Raw genomic sequence first — 17551 nt, forward strand, 5'->3', positions numbered from 1 at the left:
TACTTTCTTTTTTCAAATTGACTTTGTATGTATGAATGGGACTCATTTGGAATTTGATGAATTGGATTTGACTGTATTGTGATTGTACTATGATAAATTGGATTGTATCTTTGAAGTGCCTTGAGATGACATTTTTAGTTTGGTGCTCTATGAATAAAATTTAATTGAACTGAATTTAATATGGAATTGTAGTTTTAATTGGTTAGTTACTTGTTGTAGTAAATCGCACCCAAAGGATTTTTTCATTTTATTTTTATTTTCCAAATTTTTTGCTCATATCGCCCAACCTAACGTCGTAGAGCAAGTGAATGGTCTTTCAGAATAAGACTGACATCCCAATCTGGATAGATAATGTCGATAAGATAAAACTGTATGATCTAAATAATAAAACCATAAGATAAAACTAAATATATGGTTATTCTTTTAGACATGGCAGCTCTTACAATCAATTAGACCACAAATGACTTTATGTTGTAAGTGAAGCTGGAATCTTCAGCATTGGACTAACTTGTGTAGCTTCCAGTGTGTAGTCCTGTACTACCAGTCTGTCCTCACTGGACAAACAAACATGAGTTTTACTCCTCTCAGTGACTGTGAATGTCCCGTAGGTGATTGGTTGCCCTTGGTGGGGCCAGAAAACACATGGCTCCATCTCCTCATTCGTCTTAGAACACAGGAAGCCCTATTAAAAAAGATAGATGAGAGTATAATCCATTTACCTTGTAAAGAAACAATTTGACACTATTTGTTTGCATGGAGTGCTCAATTCACACAATAGCTTCTCATGCAAGGCACTATTTATGTACCTTGCATTACATAAGTATTTCTATGGACTGGAATATTTCATAAATAGTCATTTATGACAAGTCAAATTAGTCATGTTTAGTCTTCGAAGGTCTTTACACTATAAACCACATTCACCCATTAATACACACATTTATATAGCACTTCATAGTCTGTGTTCTGTGATGGATTTACACCCACAGTCTATACTTAAAAGTGTTACTTCTAGAAACAAAAATTAATTTCTTATAATGTTAAGTTAAGTTCTGTAAAAAACAAAACTTTAACATACAGGTGCAAAAAATTGCAACAAACCACAAGTAAGATGACTCTCCAGATCTTGTCAATAATGTCATTTGATTTAAAAATCACTCACCCCAGGCAGTGACACTATGACCTGAACATTGTGATCCCATATCATCCTCCAGAAGTCCTTTATAGTGCCAGGCAAAGGATTCTGAGTAATAATGAACTCAGCGCTTAGCCTGTAACCCTAAAAAACAAAACCATGGCTTCAAACTGAGAAGACGGCAATGAGCTCTCATTTCTCATAACAAAAAAACACAACATTGCTGGCTCTCTATCTTAGTAGAAAAAAATGTTTTTATAATCAGAAATAATAATAAATTCTTCTCTTCATGTTCATTATTAAAAAACAAAAGGTGGAACAACCATTTCTTCCTCCCTCTGCATGGTTCACCTTGTGTTGCCTAAGCCTTTATCATTATTCAATGGCATTCAGATCAGAACCTTAAAGTGATACTCCGGAGTAGATTCAACCTGGGGTCATTTGAACCGTGATCTCCAGCCAAGTAGCCCACCCGCAGTTTTTTCGATATTGGCTGAACATCAGCTGAGTTACAGAGTTATCCCGAATACGGACCAGGATCCATTAACAAGGGTTAATGGATCCTGGTCCGTATCTCCAAAATTACCACACTAAAATCACATGCCATGACACCAAACTTCTACAGTAGTACAAATATGGTCTGTACTCACCAAACGATGCATTTGGAAGTTTGAAAATAGTCCAGGAGTTAATTATTATCAACACAAGCCTGATAGCTTCTCTGCAGCTAAAGCTGCGTCGACGTCACTTCAGAGAGCTGGGAGCTTCAAAATAAGATGAAGGTTGATCTACTACTGTAGACAACAAAGCAAGGCTGCTCAGTTTCTCCATTGATAAAATAACTTCACAACTCTACAACATAAAAATTCATAAAAAAACATGTAGAATATAGCATATACTTTGTTGTCTACAGTAGTAGATCAACCCTCATCTTACTTTGAAGCTCCCAGCTCTCTGAAGTGACGTCGACGCAGCTTTAGCTGCAGAGAAGCTATCAGGCTTGTGTTGATAATAATAAACTCCTGGACTATTTTCAAACTTCCAAATGCATCGTTTGGTGAGTACAGACCATATTTGTACTACTGTAGAAGTTTGGTGTCATGGCATGTGATTTTAGTGTGGTAATTTTGGAGATACGGACCAGGATCCATTAACCCTTGTACGAAGCTATTCGGGATAACTCTTTAACTCAGCTGATGTTCAGCCAATATCGAAAAAACAGCGGGTGGGCTACTTGGCTGGATATCACGGTTCAAATGACCCCAGGTTGAATCTACTCCGGAGTATCACTTTAATGCGTTGCAAATATCACAAAAATATTAAAGGTCTTTGCCATCGTGACATTTACATGAAAGTGATTAAGGTATTATAATGCCTCCAGATTTGCTAAAAAGGATGAAAGTCTTAAAAACGCTTTACACTATACCAGTGAAACACAAATCAAACAGATCTTCATCTTCAAACCTGTCTCTGGGTGAGATAAAACCTAAGCAGAGTTATAGTGTTTACTCTTACAGGAATGTATGAGGCATTGATATAGTCCGTTTCTTCCGCTGTCATAGACAGGCACACTCGTGACCTATCAACTGCAAAAAGAGAAAAGAGATGCAGTTTTTTTCTCTAAATATTTTTGCTCTAGTCCGAGTCCAGTAAACAGTACCTTAAGAGGAAAATCAAAGTTTTAGCATATGCAGTCTTACTGATGACTTTTGCCCTTTAAATATAGTAAAACATGACAAAAATGTGTCAGACTTACGAGGTATCAGAGCGCAGTTTCTGTTCTTGTTGCGGTTGATGTGCTCCAGAGCTGCAGAGAAGTCATTCTGCTTCGCTCCAGAGTGACACACCAGCTATAGAAAACATCAATCAAACATCAAACATTTCAACTCCCAGCTGGTGGCTGCCCTCCCTGAGTCCGTTTCTGTTAGTTTTGGTGCAATCTATTGGTATCCTTAGCTACACAACTTTTTTTTTTAATTAGATCTGTATGAATTGGACCAATTTGAAATTTAATTGATTTGATTTGATTTGATTATGATTGAATTACAATTGAATGGAGTCTAATTGGCTTGATTTAGACTTTATCTTTGAAGTGACTTGAGATGACATTTGTTGTGATTTGGCGCTAGATGAATAAAACTGAATTGAATCTGGGACTGACTAAAATAACTACAATCAGCAATGCGTAACTCTATTAGTCTATGCATCACTAAGATACAATGAAAACACATAAGATACACTGAATAAATTTGATTTATTTTACCGGTTTGCATATATGTTCTTTACTTGAGTGTGAAAATACTGTCTGCACCTAGTGTCCAGTGTTTCCTGCCTTACGTGAGGAATTAATTGGCAATTGGGACATTTTGGGTTTTGAACCATATCCTGTGAGGTGTTCAATAATCAGTCAGTCAAAAGATTTCAGAGTAGAGTTTAAAATGTCTTTAAGAGTCGTCCAGTCGTCATATTCACAGTAAAATGTAATGTGGATTTCCATGCAGTCTTCTCTGAGGCTTTTATATAAATGAGCCATTGATGAGCCATTGATGCTCACCTCGAATTGTTTGTGCAGTTGAGTCCTCCCAGTAGGCCCCGTGGTAAGCATCTCATCCACATACCTGTGCAGGTGAGCTTCCTCAACCTCTGTCTCTCCAAACAAGATGGCTTCCACCAACGCATTGTGGATAAAAACATACTGTTCCTACATTGAGTGGAAAAATTGTTTAGACAGAGTTTAGACAAAGACAGTGGTCCTTGTTCAAGTGTACATAAATATCTTTAAGAAATGAGTCATCCCTTGACATGTAAATGTTCATTGGGTTGACAACTGAAATTGATGGACAGAGACCTCAGTCTGAACCAGAAAATTTCTCTGTGCGTGGATGTGTTTAAGGAAGCCTTTGATGTCGACTGTGCCTTCTTCCTTTATCTGCTTCAGCATGCTGTCAAGGACAATGTATGTGCCCATCTGGCCAACACCAGCACTGCACAGAAGCAAATAAAGAAAAAGATGATTCCAAGATTTACAAAGGTGAGGAAGACTATGAAAGCATGGCTTCATCTTACCTGCAGTGCACCACCACGGGCCCAATGTTGTCTCTCTTGGCTCTGGATGACTTGCAGACTAAGCTGAGCAGTGGCAGAGCAAACTCTGGGACGCCAATGTCTGGCCACTGAGTGTAATGATATTGTATCACTGTCCGCTCATTGACCCTTCCCTTCTCAAAGCCCTGCAAGTGGATGAGATCAAGGAGGAAGTCGTTGATAGAAAAATATTAACAGCGTCTCACTGCCATTGGATATGTTATGACCTCGAGGCATGCAGATACAGAAGGATTTGTGCTAATGTTTTCTAACCCTAGCTAATAGCTATTGTTGGAAAAAAAGATAGCATAAGCAACAGTAATGTAGGCAGATATTCAATTCAATTCAATTCAAAAATACTTTATTTATCCCAGAGGGAAATTAAATGTTGATGTAACTCAATTAAATCAAGGAGTTATTATAGATGCTGATGGCTGTGGGCAGGAAAGATTTCCTGTAGCGGTCTGTTTTGCATCCAAACTGAAGAAGCCTTTGACTGAAGAGACTCTGTTTTCCGATAACAGTCTCACGGAGAGGATGTTCAGGGTTGTCCATAATTCTCTTGATTTTATGCAAAATCCTTCTTTGCATTATTGTCTCCAGAGGTTCCACAGTCGTCCCCAGAACAGAACCAGCCTTCTTTATCTGGTTGTTGAGTCTTTTTAGGTCCCTGGTTCTGATGCTGCTGCCCCAACAGATGACGCAAGAGGAAATGACGCTCTCAACAACAGACTTGTAGAAGATCTGCAACATCTTGCTGCAAACCTTGAAGGACCTTGGCTTCCTCAAGAAGTACAGTCTGCTCTGTTCTTTCTTGTAGATGGCTTCACTGTTGTGTCTCCAGTCCAGTCTGTTGTCCAGATGAACACCAAGGTATTTATATTCCTCAACCACCTCCACTTCTTCTCCCATGATGGAAACAGGGTTTGATCTGACCCTGTTTCTCCTGAAATCTACAATCATCTCCTTTGTTTTGTTAACATTCAAGATGAGATGATTGTTCGCACACCATGCCACAAAGCGGTCCACCAGCTCTCTGTACTCAGCTTCTTGTCCATCTCTGATACACCCGACAACTGCAGAGTCATCTGAATATTTCTGTAGATGACAGGAGTCTGACTTGTACTGGAAGTCTGAAGTGTACAGAGTGAAAAGGAATGGTGAGAGTACAGTCCCCTGTGGTGCTCCTGTGCTGCTGATCACCTGGTTAGACACACAACTCTTCAGTCTGACAAACTGTGGTCTGTTTGTCAGGTAGTCATTAATCCAGGTGATTGTTGAGGCCTCCACCTGAGTCTTCTGGAGTTTCAGACGAAGCAGATCAGGCTGAATTGTGTTAAATGCACTGGGGAAATCAAAGAACATGATCCTCACAGCGCTGCCTGCTTTGTCCAGATGACAGTGGGTTTGTTGAAGCAGGTGTATGATAGTGTCTTCAACTCCAACTCCATGGCGATAAGCAAACTGCAGGGGGTCCTGATATGTGCTGGTTTGCTTACACAGGTGGGTCACAGGAGTCTCTCCAGGACCTTCATGATGTGGGATGTCAGGGCAACAGGTCTGTAGTCATTGATGACTGAAGGGTGAGTTTTCTTTGGTACCGGAACCAGACAGGATGTCTTCCACAACAGTGGTACCTTCTCTTGGGTCAAGCTAAGGTTGAAAAGGTGTTGCAGAATCCCACAGAGCTGCTCTGCACAGGCCTTCCGGACTCGGGGGCTGACACCATCTGGACCTGCAGCCTTAATCCGGTTCAGTCTCTCCAACTGCCTCTTCACCTGACTTCTAGAAACAGAAAAGTGGGAGGGGGAGGCAAAGGGGACAGCAGCATCTCCTGATTTGGTTGAAGACAAACTAGTGGAAGCAGAAGAATCCAAGACTGAGGTGGAGGTGGAGATGTTACAGGAAAGCTGTGGGTCAGAAGAGAGTGGGATGTCTCTTTGGCTGGGAACAGGAGGGGAGGATGGTGAGCTTGTTCCTGAACTGAACCTGTTGAAGAATGTGTTCAGCTCATTTGCTCTGTCCAGACTTCCATCCATCTGATCCTCCCTCTGCTTGAGGCCTGTGATCTTCTTCATTCCTGACCACACATCTCTGATATTGTTCATCTGCAGTTTACTCTCAAGCTTCTTTATATACACCTCCTTGCTCTCTCTGATGTTGACTTTGAGCTGCTTCTGTATACTCCTCAGTAACTCCCTGTCTCGCTCCCTAAAGGCTCTTTTTTTCTTGTTCAATAGTTCCTTTAGCTCACTGGTGATCCAGGGTTTGTTATTAGGGAAGCATCTCACTGTTCTAGTGGGGATGGTGTTGTCCACACAGAAGTTTATATAGTCAGTCACACACTCAGTCATGGCATTAATGTCCTCTCCATGTGGCTTACAAAGAGAAATCCAATCAGTTGCATCAAAACAACCCTGAAAGGCTTCTTCAGCTTCCTGTGACCACTTTCTAACAGTCATTTTTGTGACAGGTAGTCTCTGGACAAGGGGTTTATATGCTGAACAGAGAAAAACAAGGTTGTGATCTGATTTACCCAGGGGAGGTCTTGATTTGGAAATGTATGAATCCTTGACATTTGTGTAAAACAAATCCAATGTCTTGTTTTCTCTGGTAGAGCAGCTGACAAACTGTTGAAAAGTTGGCAGTGTAGCAGAGAGTGAGGCATGATTAAAATCACCAGATATTGCCACAAAAGAATTGGGGTGTTGTGTCTGTATCTGAGCAACAACGGAACTGATGACATCACATGCAGTGTCGGCAACAGCTGAGGGTGGAATGTAAACAGCCACCAAAACAACACTGGTAAACTCTCTTGGCAAATAATATGGACGAAAACTTACTGCTAATAGGTCAATATGTCAGGACTGCAGAGACGACTCTTCACAGTAACATGTCCTGGGTGACACCATCTGTTGTTGACAAGCACTGCCAATCCACCCCCTTTCCTTTTCCTGCTACTCTTAAAATCTCGATCTGCTCGTACAGTCAGGAAGCCCGGCAGAGAGACGCTGGAGTCGGGGATATGATCCTGCAGCCATGTCTCAGTAAAACACACTATGCTACATTCCCTATATTCTTGCTGAGTCCTTGTCAAGGCTAGAAGTTCATCCAACTTGTTAGCTAACAATCTTACATTGCCCATGATGATGGATGGCAGAGATGGTTTGAACTTATTCTTTCTTTCTCTCCTCTTTACTCCTGCTCTGCATCCACGACGCCTCCTTTTCAATTCCAGTGGGATTTCTGGCTTCAGTTGTTGAATTATTTCTGCTTTTCCCATGTTAATCAGCTGCTTCCTGTTGTAAACCACCCTGTTGCTATGGTTATGCATCATAACAAAAGAGCAAAATATACAAAAGTATTGGGAAAAATCAATCCAGCTGCACAGCATCCAAGGCAGGAAGGAACAGTTGTCCAAAAAATGCAATTTCTTCCAAGAAAAAACAGGAATGAAATTTAGAAAAAAGAAAAAAGAAAAAAATCTCAATGTGAGGTACAGAGCTACTCCAACGTGCTGCCACCCTCAGCGGCGCATTCACACATAACACATCAGAACACATCAGATATGAGACTGATGTGTGACATTACTCAGACAGCTCTGACTTCCATCTTTTTTTGCAGAGCAGTAGCTGCTCTGCACCAAACTTGTGTTCAAGGTGCTATTATTACCGTTTACAGTTCACGCCACAGCCGTTTTTAAGTTACATGAATGTTGATTTTGTCTGCTGACTCTGGGGTGATGAAATAAGAAGGGGCAGTCTCGAGATGCTTTAAGAGACTATGAGTTGACACAAAGCTTTAAGGGGCTGATGAATCACATTCTATAATGTCTTTGACTTTCTGACAAAAGAAACAGAAAAATATATGAATGATAGCAGCTCTTTTTGACACATGCCTTACTGTTTGTACAATAAGCATGTGTGAAGCCCCATTGTGCATTTAAGTCAAGATTAACATATACATGCAGGAATTTTTCATACAATGAAAAAATGTTGTCGCAATAATTATTTTTCCTTATGTTCTATCTAGTGTAATTCATAGTAGTAGTACTATTCACAATAGTGTGTTCGAAGTAGATTAGATTAGATTAAAAAAAAAATAGCTTGTTTGTCTCTGGGTTGGCCTTGCAATGTACTGGCAACCCGTCCAAGGTGTAGCCTGCCTTTCACCCAATGGCAACTGGGATAGGCTCCAGCCCCCGCAACCCTGATTTGGATTAGGTTAGTATGAAAATTGGATGGATTGCACTGATATATCATTTCAGTGGTGTATGTAAGAGAGTGCTTTAGTTATGTGTATGAAAGTATTTCAGGCGTGTGTATGAGTGTTTTAGTAGTGTGTGAAGCAGAGCTTCAGTGGTGTGTATGAGAGCAATTGTGCATGTGATAGTAAATTATACTGAAACAAATACAAGTATTTCACTTGTATTTATGCAAGGTTTCAGTATAATTTGTGAGAGATTTTGGTTTCACAGGTGTGTATGCATACTAATTCTGAATAATGCCCCTAACAGCCCCTCATAGATTGTTTCTGTGTTGACTGGCAACCTCTCCAGAATGTACCCCATCACATCCAATGGCAGCTGGGATAGGCCTAAACCCCCCTGTAACCCTGAATTAGATTAAGCAGGTATAGATGGATAGATGGATGGATGGAGCTCAGCTGGAATCTTTCTGTGGTTAGTAAAGCCTCGTTCCCACTATGCAGTCCGGTACAGGTCGGTTCGGAACGGTACGGGTCAGGTCACTTTGGGGTCAGCTTGCTTTCCCACTGTAAAAAGGGGACCCTCAGGGGTGGGCGGAGTGCATGCTGAAGCGTAAATAGCAAATAACAGCAAATAACAAATAACATCCATAATTTGGAACCACCTCCAAGCTTCTTCAGCTTAATGCGACACTGGCTCGCGGTCCGGTTGAAACCACTCTCTGCCATTTTTGCGGCAATCAGCTGGAAAACTTTTTGGTTTGGCACAGCGCCATCGAGCTCCCGCTGCACAGCCTCCTCACCAACAACGGAGATCAGAGCCTGGAACCGGTCCTGTGTGCTAGGTACCCCAAGCAGAAGGATACAGAGATAATGCTCACAGCTTCACTTGGCCAGACAGACCTTCAACAGATTTTTCTGTGAGGAGCGAAGCTAGTAGCCGACTATAGTAACTAGCCGCTGAGCTAACTTTGATAGCGCTAAAAATATCTAGCGCAACCTGACAATAATGGGTCCGAAAAAGGTAACGGAGGTCGACGACATTAAAAAGTCGCTCGACTTCCTAGCCGAAGAAGTTTCCGCTGTCAGGCTGCAGCAGAAAGGTATTTTGACGCTGGTGGAGGAGGTGAAAGTCCTCCGTATCCAGAATGAGGAGAAGGATAGAAAAATCACCTTCCTTGAAAACAGGGTTGCCGACCTGGAGCAATACACTAGGATGAACGACATCATCATCACTGGGCTCGATATAAAACCCCGGACATACGCTCGTGCGGTGGCCGCCACCAACAGGGAAGAACCCGGGGACCTGGATGTCAGCTCAACGGAACAACAGGTGGTCGCTTTCTTGCAGACCAGAGGCATAGAGCTGGACTGTGGGAACATCGAGGCTTGCCACACTCTGGTCAGAAGAAACGCCAAAGACAAACCAGCTGTCATCATGAGGTTTGTAAACAGAAAGCATAAGATTGCACTGTTGAAACAGGGGAGGAAACTAAAAGGGACAAACGTATTCATCAACGAACACCTGACCAAACGTAACGCAGACATCGCCAAACAAGCACGCTACCTGAAGAAACAGAAAAAAATTCAGCATACCTGGACTGCAAACTGCAAAATATTCATTACACTAAACGGAGCACAGGGAGAGGCCAAAGTACTAATGGTTAAAAGTATCAACGACCTGGACAAATACCAATGACCAATCCATTTAGTTTTGAATATAGTATCGATCCTGAGGAAAATCTTTATGATGATTATCATGCCAACTCTGAATATTATTCAGAGAATTTGACTAATGTTAATTTGGAAGGGTTTTCTATCATTCACTTTAACAGCAGAAGTCTATACTCAAATTTTGAAGAAATCAAAGATTATTTAAAGTCATTAAAACATAAATTTCAAGTAATAGCTATAAGTGAAACATGGATAACAAAGGAAAAGGGTGCCAACTTTGTGTTGGAAGGATATGATTTTTACAGTGTCAACAGGATTGATAAAATGGGTGGTGGAGTGGCATTGTATATACAGGAAGACTTCCAATGTAAGGTTATTGGCACCACAGTTGTTGATGAAGTCATGGAAAGTTTAACAATTGAAATTCAGACAAAAAAATGTAAGAGTATAGTCCTGAGTTGTATGTACAGAGCGCCTGGGTCTTGCATGGAACAATTTCTGAATACAATAACCAACATTTTTAGAAATATATGTGATGACAAATATTATTTTGTTTGTGGAGACTTTAATATCGACTTGATGAAATGTAACGATCATAAACCAACAAATGATTTCTGCAATACAATGTTTAGCTTTGGACTAAGGCCACTCATAAACAAGCCTTCTAGGATAACCAAGGATAGTGCCACACTTATTGATAACATTTTTACCAACGTGTATGGTCCAGCAACAAGTGGTTTATTCTTAAGTGATATTACTGATCATCTTCCCATATTTGGAGTCTTGCACAGTATAAAAGAAAAATCTCTAGTTGAAATAAGTCAGCCTACTCACAAACTAGTGAGAATAAGGACTCCGGAAAGAATTGAGGCTTTAAAGGTAGATCTTGCAGACTGTACGTGGGATGAAGTGTATGTTGAGGATCTGAATCTGGCTTATGATGTATTTTTGTCTACATTTACAGAGCTCTATAACAAACATTGCCCTATTAGGAACTGCCAGGTGAAGGAAAAATATAAGGAAAAACCATGGATGACTAAGAGCCTGCAAAAGGCATGTAAAAAGAAAAATGTATTATACAAGAAGCATTTACTAATGAGAACCAGCGAAAGTGAAAAAAAGTATAAACAGTACAAGAACACATTGACTTCTATTATGAGAAGGCAGAAGAAGGAGTACTATAATAAATTATTAGAGGATAGTAAAAATAACATTCAAAAGACTTGGAAAGTTATTAATCATATTATTCGAAACAAACATAAAGAATCAGAATTCCCGAGTCATTTCCTAAATAGCTCAGGTGATACAGTGGACAGTCCACAAAGTATTGTTGAAGAGTTCAATGATTATTTTGTGGGTGTTGGCAGTAATTTGGCCAAAAAAATTCCAATTTGTGACAATAAATCTAATATGTTTGATAACCTCATTAAGGATAATAAAAATTCTATCTTCCTTTGAGGGATTGATGAAAGTGATGTAACTGAAATTGTCAAAAAACTAAAAAACAAAACATCAACTGATATAAATTCCATTGATATGGTTATAATTAAAGAAGTCTTAGATTTTATCGTAAAACCTTTGACCTATATTTGCAATCTGTCCTTTCAGAAAGGTATTTTTCCAAATAATATGAAAACAGCAAAGATAATACCAATATTCAAAAATGGAGACAAACATTGTATGGAAAACTATAGACCAGTGTCCCTACTTCCTCAATTCTCAAAAATATTAGAAAAATTATTTGCTAAACAAATGGATCTGTTTATTGACAAATATGAACTGCTTAGTGAGCACCAGTATGGGTTTAGGGGAAACAGAACGACTACCTATGCAGTTATGGAGATGGTAGAAGAAATAACAAAGGCAATTGAAAATGATGAATATTCTGTTGGAATTTATATTGACTTGCAGAAGGCGTTTGATACTATTGATCACAGCATATTAATGACAAAAATGGAGAAGTACGGATTCAGAGGTGTAGCATATTCTTGGCTTAGCAGCTATTTGGAAAATAGGAAGCAATGTGTACACATCAATAACACAGTGTCACAAGTCAGGAAGGTCACCTGTGGAGTACCCCAGGGATCTGTGATTGGTCCGAAACTTTTTTTGCTTTATATTAATGATATTTGTAATGTTACAGATCTGTTGAATTTCATTATTTTTGCAGATGATACAAACATGTACTGTTCTGGCAATAATTTACAGGAACTTTTATCTTCTATTGAAAAAGAGCTAGAAATCCTCAAAATGTGGTTCGACACTAATAGATTGTCACTCAATATAAAAAAAACTAAATTCATGGTCTTTGGAAATCGTAAAGAAATTGATAAGGACATGAAATTAAAAATATGTGATGCTGAAATTGAAAGAGTGACTGAGATAAAATTTTTAGGGGTGGTTATTGACAACAAATTAACATGGAAACCACATGTGTATTACATCCAAGGAAAGATTTCGAAGACAATAGCAATACTGTATAAATCAAGAAACATATTAAACTATAAGGCCTTACATATTATTTACTGCTCACTCATACTTCCTTACCTGTCATATTGTGTGGAAGTCTGGGGCTCGACATATAAAACAACTATCAACGCAGTAGTTCTCTTACAAAAACGAGCTATACGGATAATTAATAAGGCCGATTATTACGCACATACTCACCCACTGTTTGTAAAATCTCATGCTATGAAGTTCAGTGATCTGGTACATTACAAAATAATGCAAATAATGTATAAAGCTAATGCAAAATTACTCCCAGTCAGGATACAAAGGTTCTTCTCACTTCAAGATACAGGGTATAATTTAAGAGACACCTGCAGACTTGCCGTGCCCATGGCCAAAAAAGAGATTAAAAGGAGATGTATATCTGTTGTTGGGGTTGCATTGTGGAACGATGCCAATATAAAAGTAAGAAATTGTTGTCCTTTTTTGGTTTTCAAAAAAATGGTTTGTAAGGCGATTTTTGAGGGCTACAAGTGTTTATAATTTGTGAAGGATGTTGTACTTATTTATGATTTTGTTGTATTTTGTTTTATAATTTTTCTACTTTGATATCGTTATCGTTATTATTATGTGTATATGTATATCTATGTACATGTGTTTGTATACATATATGTGTATGTGTGTGTATGTGTGTATGTATGTATGTATGTATATATACTGTACGTTGAAGGGCAGATTAATCTATTAATTTGTTAAATAGGACAGGCTTTAATATAAGCATTATGCTTCAGCCTGTGCCTTTTCAGTCACTTTATGATGTTTGAGGTTATTATGATTGTATTGTTATTATTGTGTGACTGAATAAAAATATATCTATCTATCTATCTAAGGGTAACAAAAATTGTAACGGTACGGTACACTTTCATGGAAACACTGAAATAAGTGAACCGTTCCGACCTGCATAGTGGAAACACGCCATAAGTGGCAGAACCTAGGTAGTTATTTCTGACCCAATTGCTGCTGTCAATCAGCACAGTTTGACGTTGCTTGGCCATTTGTTTGAACCCCTGAGCCCTGACCCCTTGACCCAGTACACATGTATAGAAGGGGAATGGAGTTATTAGCCCCTTTCACACTGAGGAAGAACCCGCATTTAATTCGCGAATTTAGTGTGTCCGCTGTTCCTTTCACACTGACGATCCGGGCTGGGGTGTTAACTCGATTCGCCATTAGACAAGCGTCGGACCCTAGTCTTTTTGCCGAGCCGAATTTGATGTGAAAGCAATTGACGCGGGATGGACGTGGGCGTGGCGTGACGTGAGGAGTTTAAAAGACAGGATAGACAGCGACAGGTGAGGACAAGTTTCACTTCAAGTTTTACTCTGCAAGTTCGAGACATTTTTCAAGATAGCCAACTGGGGAGACAAGGAGGTCCGCGAGCTCCTCAGCCTCTGAGTAGAGGAAGTTATTTACCGCCACATGTCGGGGACGGTGAAAGATGGACCTCTGCTGGAAGGTGCCTACGTCATTGTACACGCCCAGCATTTTATGTGTTTCGTGTGACGCTCTGCCACTAGGCAACGCCCCCCGAAACTCGGCTTCAGGCGGCATGGATCACCCAATACGCCAAGCTTGCACATTGCTCGATGCGGGATGAAGTGGCAATTTGGACCCGCGATGGTAGCGGATCTCAGTGTGAAAACAGCTATAGACTCAAGTATGTCAAACGTTGTGATGTCATGGACTGTGTGAGAAAATGGTAAGGCGGCTGTTAACTTTATCTATTGGAGATCAGTGCAAGTAAATATAGTTGAAATCACTAAGTTACGTGAATAGCGATATTTGTCAAATCAAGCTCTGGTTATAAAAGTAGGACTTTCTGGAAATACTTTAAGATATGTTTTAATACTGCTTTAGGAGAGCACAAATTGATCCGAAGTTTTCATTGACTGCTTTTCAGTCACAGTTTCTGATGCTTTTCTGTGCTGTCTGACAAAAGAAACATAAGAATATGTGAATGAGTGAAGCATTATTGGGAATTTCGCTCTATCAATATACTACTCTTACAGTTTATTATTTTTTACAAGTTTTCAATTCAATTCAATTCAATTCATTTTTATTTATATAGCGCCAAATACAACAAATGTCATCTCAAGGCACTTAGATAGTAAGTCCAATTCAAGCCAATTGGAATTCAATTAATTAATAATAATCATAATTCAAGTAGATGCAAAAAGGTGGAAGTTTTATGTATGTGCTGAATGCCAAGGCCCATTTGAGCTTAAACATGTAGGAGTAATTAAACATCCTATTTGGGTGTGTTAGTCCAGCTTTCAGAGCTTTAATTTGACATGATTTATGTCAGTTAATGTTAATGTATTTACATATATTTTAAAAGTCCGGTCTTGGTATGACTAACCACATACTTTGTAATTTTTTTTTGTGGCTAACCTTTTTTGTGTGGGTGTTCCTAATAGTGAAGGTCCTCTGAGTGTAGAAGGCATGGACTTTGCATTTCTTCACTGTCACCAGGAAGCTGTCATACTCCTGGACCTGGACATCCTCCTGGACCTCCACTGGCCAGTAGTGATCACACAACCTCTGAGGAACAAACACAAATCAAAGGTATTATTTGTGGAATGACAATTTCAATAGAATAATTAGGAAAAATCTGATTTGTATCTGTTGTAAATCTGATATGAATCAAAATAAGTGGCAACATTTTGCATGAAGTATATCAAATCAATTCAAATAAAGTGTGAAATCAATTAATTTCAGTTATATTCTCTAAAACATTTTGAGTTCATTTTTTTCATATAAAAGTTCAAAGATGAGAAAAAATATATACAGAAATACTTTATTTTTAATCGACATAATCAGAATACTCATGCAAACAGTTCAGCATGTGCAGTGTTTTCTCCAGTGTCTCAGATTAGATTCAGTCTCTTTGTTACAATAAATACAACAAATGTTCTGGTATATTTGATGGTACAACCATAAATACAATTTTACAGTGTGACTGAACTGATAATCTGATTACCCACTTGTCCTTTTTCCTTCAGATTGGTAATCATGACGATGATGCCAACATTCTGCTCCCAGATCATCCTCCAGAAGTCCTCTGTGCTGGACCTCAGAGGGCCCTGGGCAGTGATATATGATTGTGACCTCTTAAAACCCTGAAAAACACAGAGCAGCTGCATAAGCTTTGAAAACTTGTATGTTGCTTTGTACTATTGTTAAGGTGTACTCCGGAGTTGTAAAATATGTGACACTCAACATAAAAAAAATACCAAATTGCTTTTTAAAAAGGCCAAGAACAAGGATAGAACCATTAATCTTTCAGCTGAGGGACAATGCTCCACCAACTAAGTTAAAACTGACAAACTACTTGTGTCCTAAGAGTTGATATTTAAACTCTTAGCAACGGAAACAAAACAGCAACACAACAGTAATTAAAGTAAATAAAACAGCAACAAAAATCTTACAACACTGGAATGGAAAGCAAAATTTGACAACATTTGAGGTATAAATGAATATGTGGCTGTTATTATTGATTATTATTATTTTTTTGTGGGAGTGTGTGTGCATGTGTGTGTGTTCATGAAGTAGCTTTTTCACTTGCAGCATGTTCTTGGGAGTAAAACACCTAACACAACCATAATCAAATTACCATTATTCCGAGTGAAACAGAAGGTTATTCGCCAAAAAGGACCACATTTTTCCGAACTAATTGCTAAATCAAACTAAACTAAAGGGCAATAGAGTTTTTCCTCATAAGTTAAATGAAGGCTGAAATCCAACATGGGAAAGAGTGTCAAAGATTTTGTACACTCTTTAATTACTCATTTTAAATAGTGTAATAACCTTCACATGACTGATGGCATGAAGTCTCCATCATAGTGTAAAGTACAGACTAAAGTGTGAACTCTTATAAAGTTAGCAAAAGTACTCTCTCCTTCAATATACTTTTACCCACTTTGTAACTTGTTCTTTGGCTCTCCAGAGAGGCTGGAACTGCTGTGGTGCCTTTTTTTTGTGGCCTCTACCTTTCACCAAACAACAAAATGCTTCGAAAGAGGTTTTAGCGGCAATAGGGTGCATCGACTTTCTGAAGACAAGATGTACAAATGAAGATGCAGTCACTGTAAAGTACAAATGTGTTTTGATTGTGTGTTTGATAAACTGAATAGACAAAAATGAGCCTTTGTGAAATAACGAAGGCCTAAGTTTGTGCAGCTTAAAAATTAAACCAACAGCTTCTTACATGGATGTAGTTAGCGTTGATGCAGTCTGTCATCTTCCCTTCTTTGCAAGCCTGCAGTGAAAGCTGCATCCTGCTGTGGTCATCTGGGGGATATAAAGAGAAAGAAAACTAATATTAAAGAGATCACTATGAAGGAAAAAAACATTTGAAAATTTGGTAATCATTTTTTGTTAATGCAAATGCACTGTCAATAATGAGCTAAATTTCCCAAATAAACAAAAAATTTGCTGAATTTGCTCTGTAGTTTTTTGCTAACCACAGGATGGTTGGAAACTATTTCAAACAATGGATAAATATTGGGTGCTTTAGTAACTATTTGTCGAGGCAGGTGTATGAACCAAAATAAACTACAGTCCTCCCAGTGGACAAGTAGCCTTGTCTAAAGCACTTAAATCTCCTGAGTGGCAAAACAATTAAAGTGCCTGTCGCTACCAGTCGTGTGATTGGGAGTATTACAAATTAACTTAATCTTTAATTAAAGACTGCTGGTCTCGACTGGTATCTTTACAAACTTCCAAAGAATCTGTGGGCAATGAACATTAACATGTGGCCAGAAATTCTGAATCCTAATGTCTATATGCAACTTATTTCTACACTGGAAAAATTCATGAAACAAAGCCTGAAATAAACTCCTGGCTAATGTTTGGTTTATGCTCGCCGTGCTTCCCCTAGTGAACAGAAACTGATGTCACAATTGCTGGCAGTCCTGGTGCTTTGGTGTTGTTTTAACAGGTCATGAA

General features: G+C 39.0%; 1 protein-coding gene across 2 annotated transcripts in view; it reads right to left on the reverse strand.

The window, feature by feature from the left end:
* The window catches only part of ptprz1a (protein tyrosine phosphatase receptor type Z1a), a 144390-nt gene that overhangs the window by 16082 nt on the left and 110757 nt on the right, over nucleotides 1–17551 (reverse strand). For both annotated transcript variants that reach the window (XM_075469295.1, XM_075469293.1), the window contains 10 exons: nucleotides 16812–16894; nucleotides 15589–15723; nucleotides 14996–15145; nucleotides 4199–4362; nucleotides 3981–4116; nucleotides 3687–3833; nucleotides 2889–2982; nucleotides 2648–2718; nucleotides 1160–1276; nucleotides 509–682 (listed from right to left, as the gene is read on the reverse strand). In XM_075469295.1, the coding sequence (XP_075325410.1) occupies nucleotides 509–682; nucleotides 1160–1276; nucleotides 2648–2718; nucleotides 2889–2982; nucleotides 3687–3833; nucleotides 3981–4116; nucleotides 4199–4362; nucleotides 14996–15145; nucleotides 15589–15723; nucleotides 16812–16894 (1271 nt within the window). The remainder of the gene's footprint in view (nucleotides 1–508; nucleotides 683–1159; nucleotides 1277–2647; nucleotides 2719–2888; nucleotides 2983–3686; nucleotides 3834–3980; nucleotides 4117–4198; nucleotides 4363–14995; nucleotides 15146–15588; nucleotides 15724–16811; nucleotides 16895–17551) is intronic.

The sequence above is a fragment of the Odontesthes bonariensis genome, chromosome 7 (genome assembly GCF_027942865.1).
Source record: "Odontesthes bonariensis isolate fOdoBon6 chromosome 7, fOdoBon6.hap1, whole genome shotgun sequence".
Lineage (NCBI taxonomy): Eukaryota > Metazoa > Chordata > Actinopteri > Atheriniformes > Atherinopsidae > Odontesthes > Odontesthes bonariensis.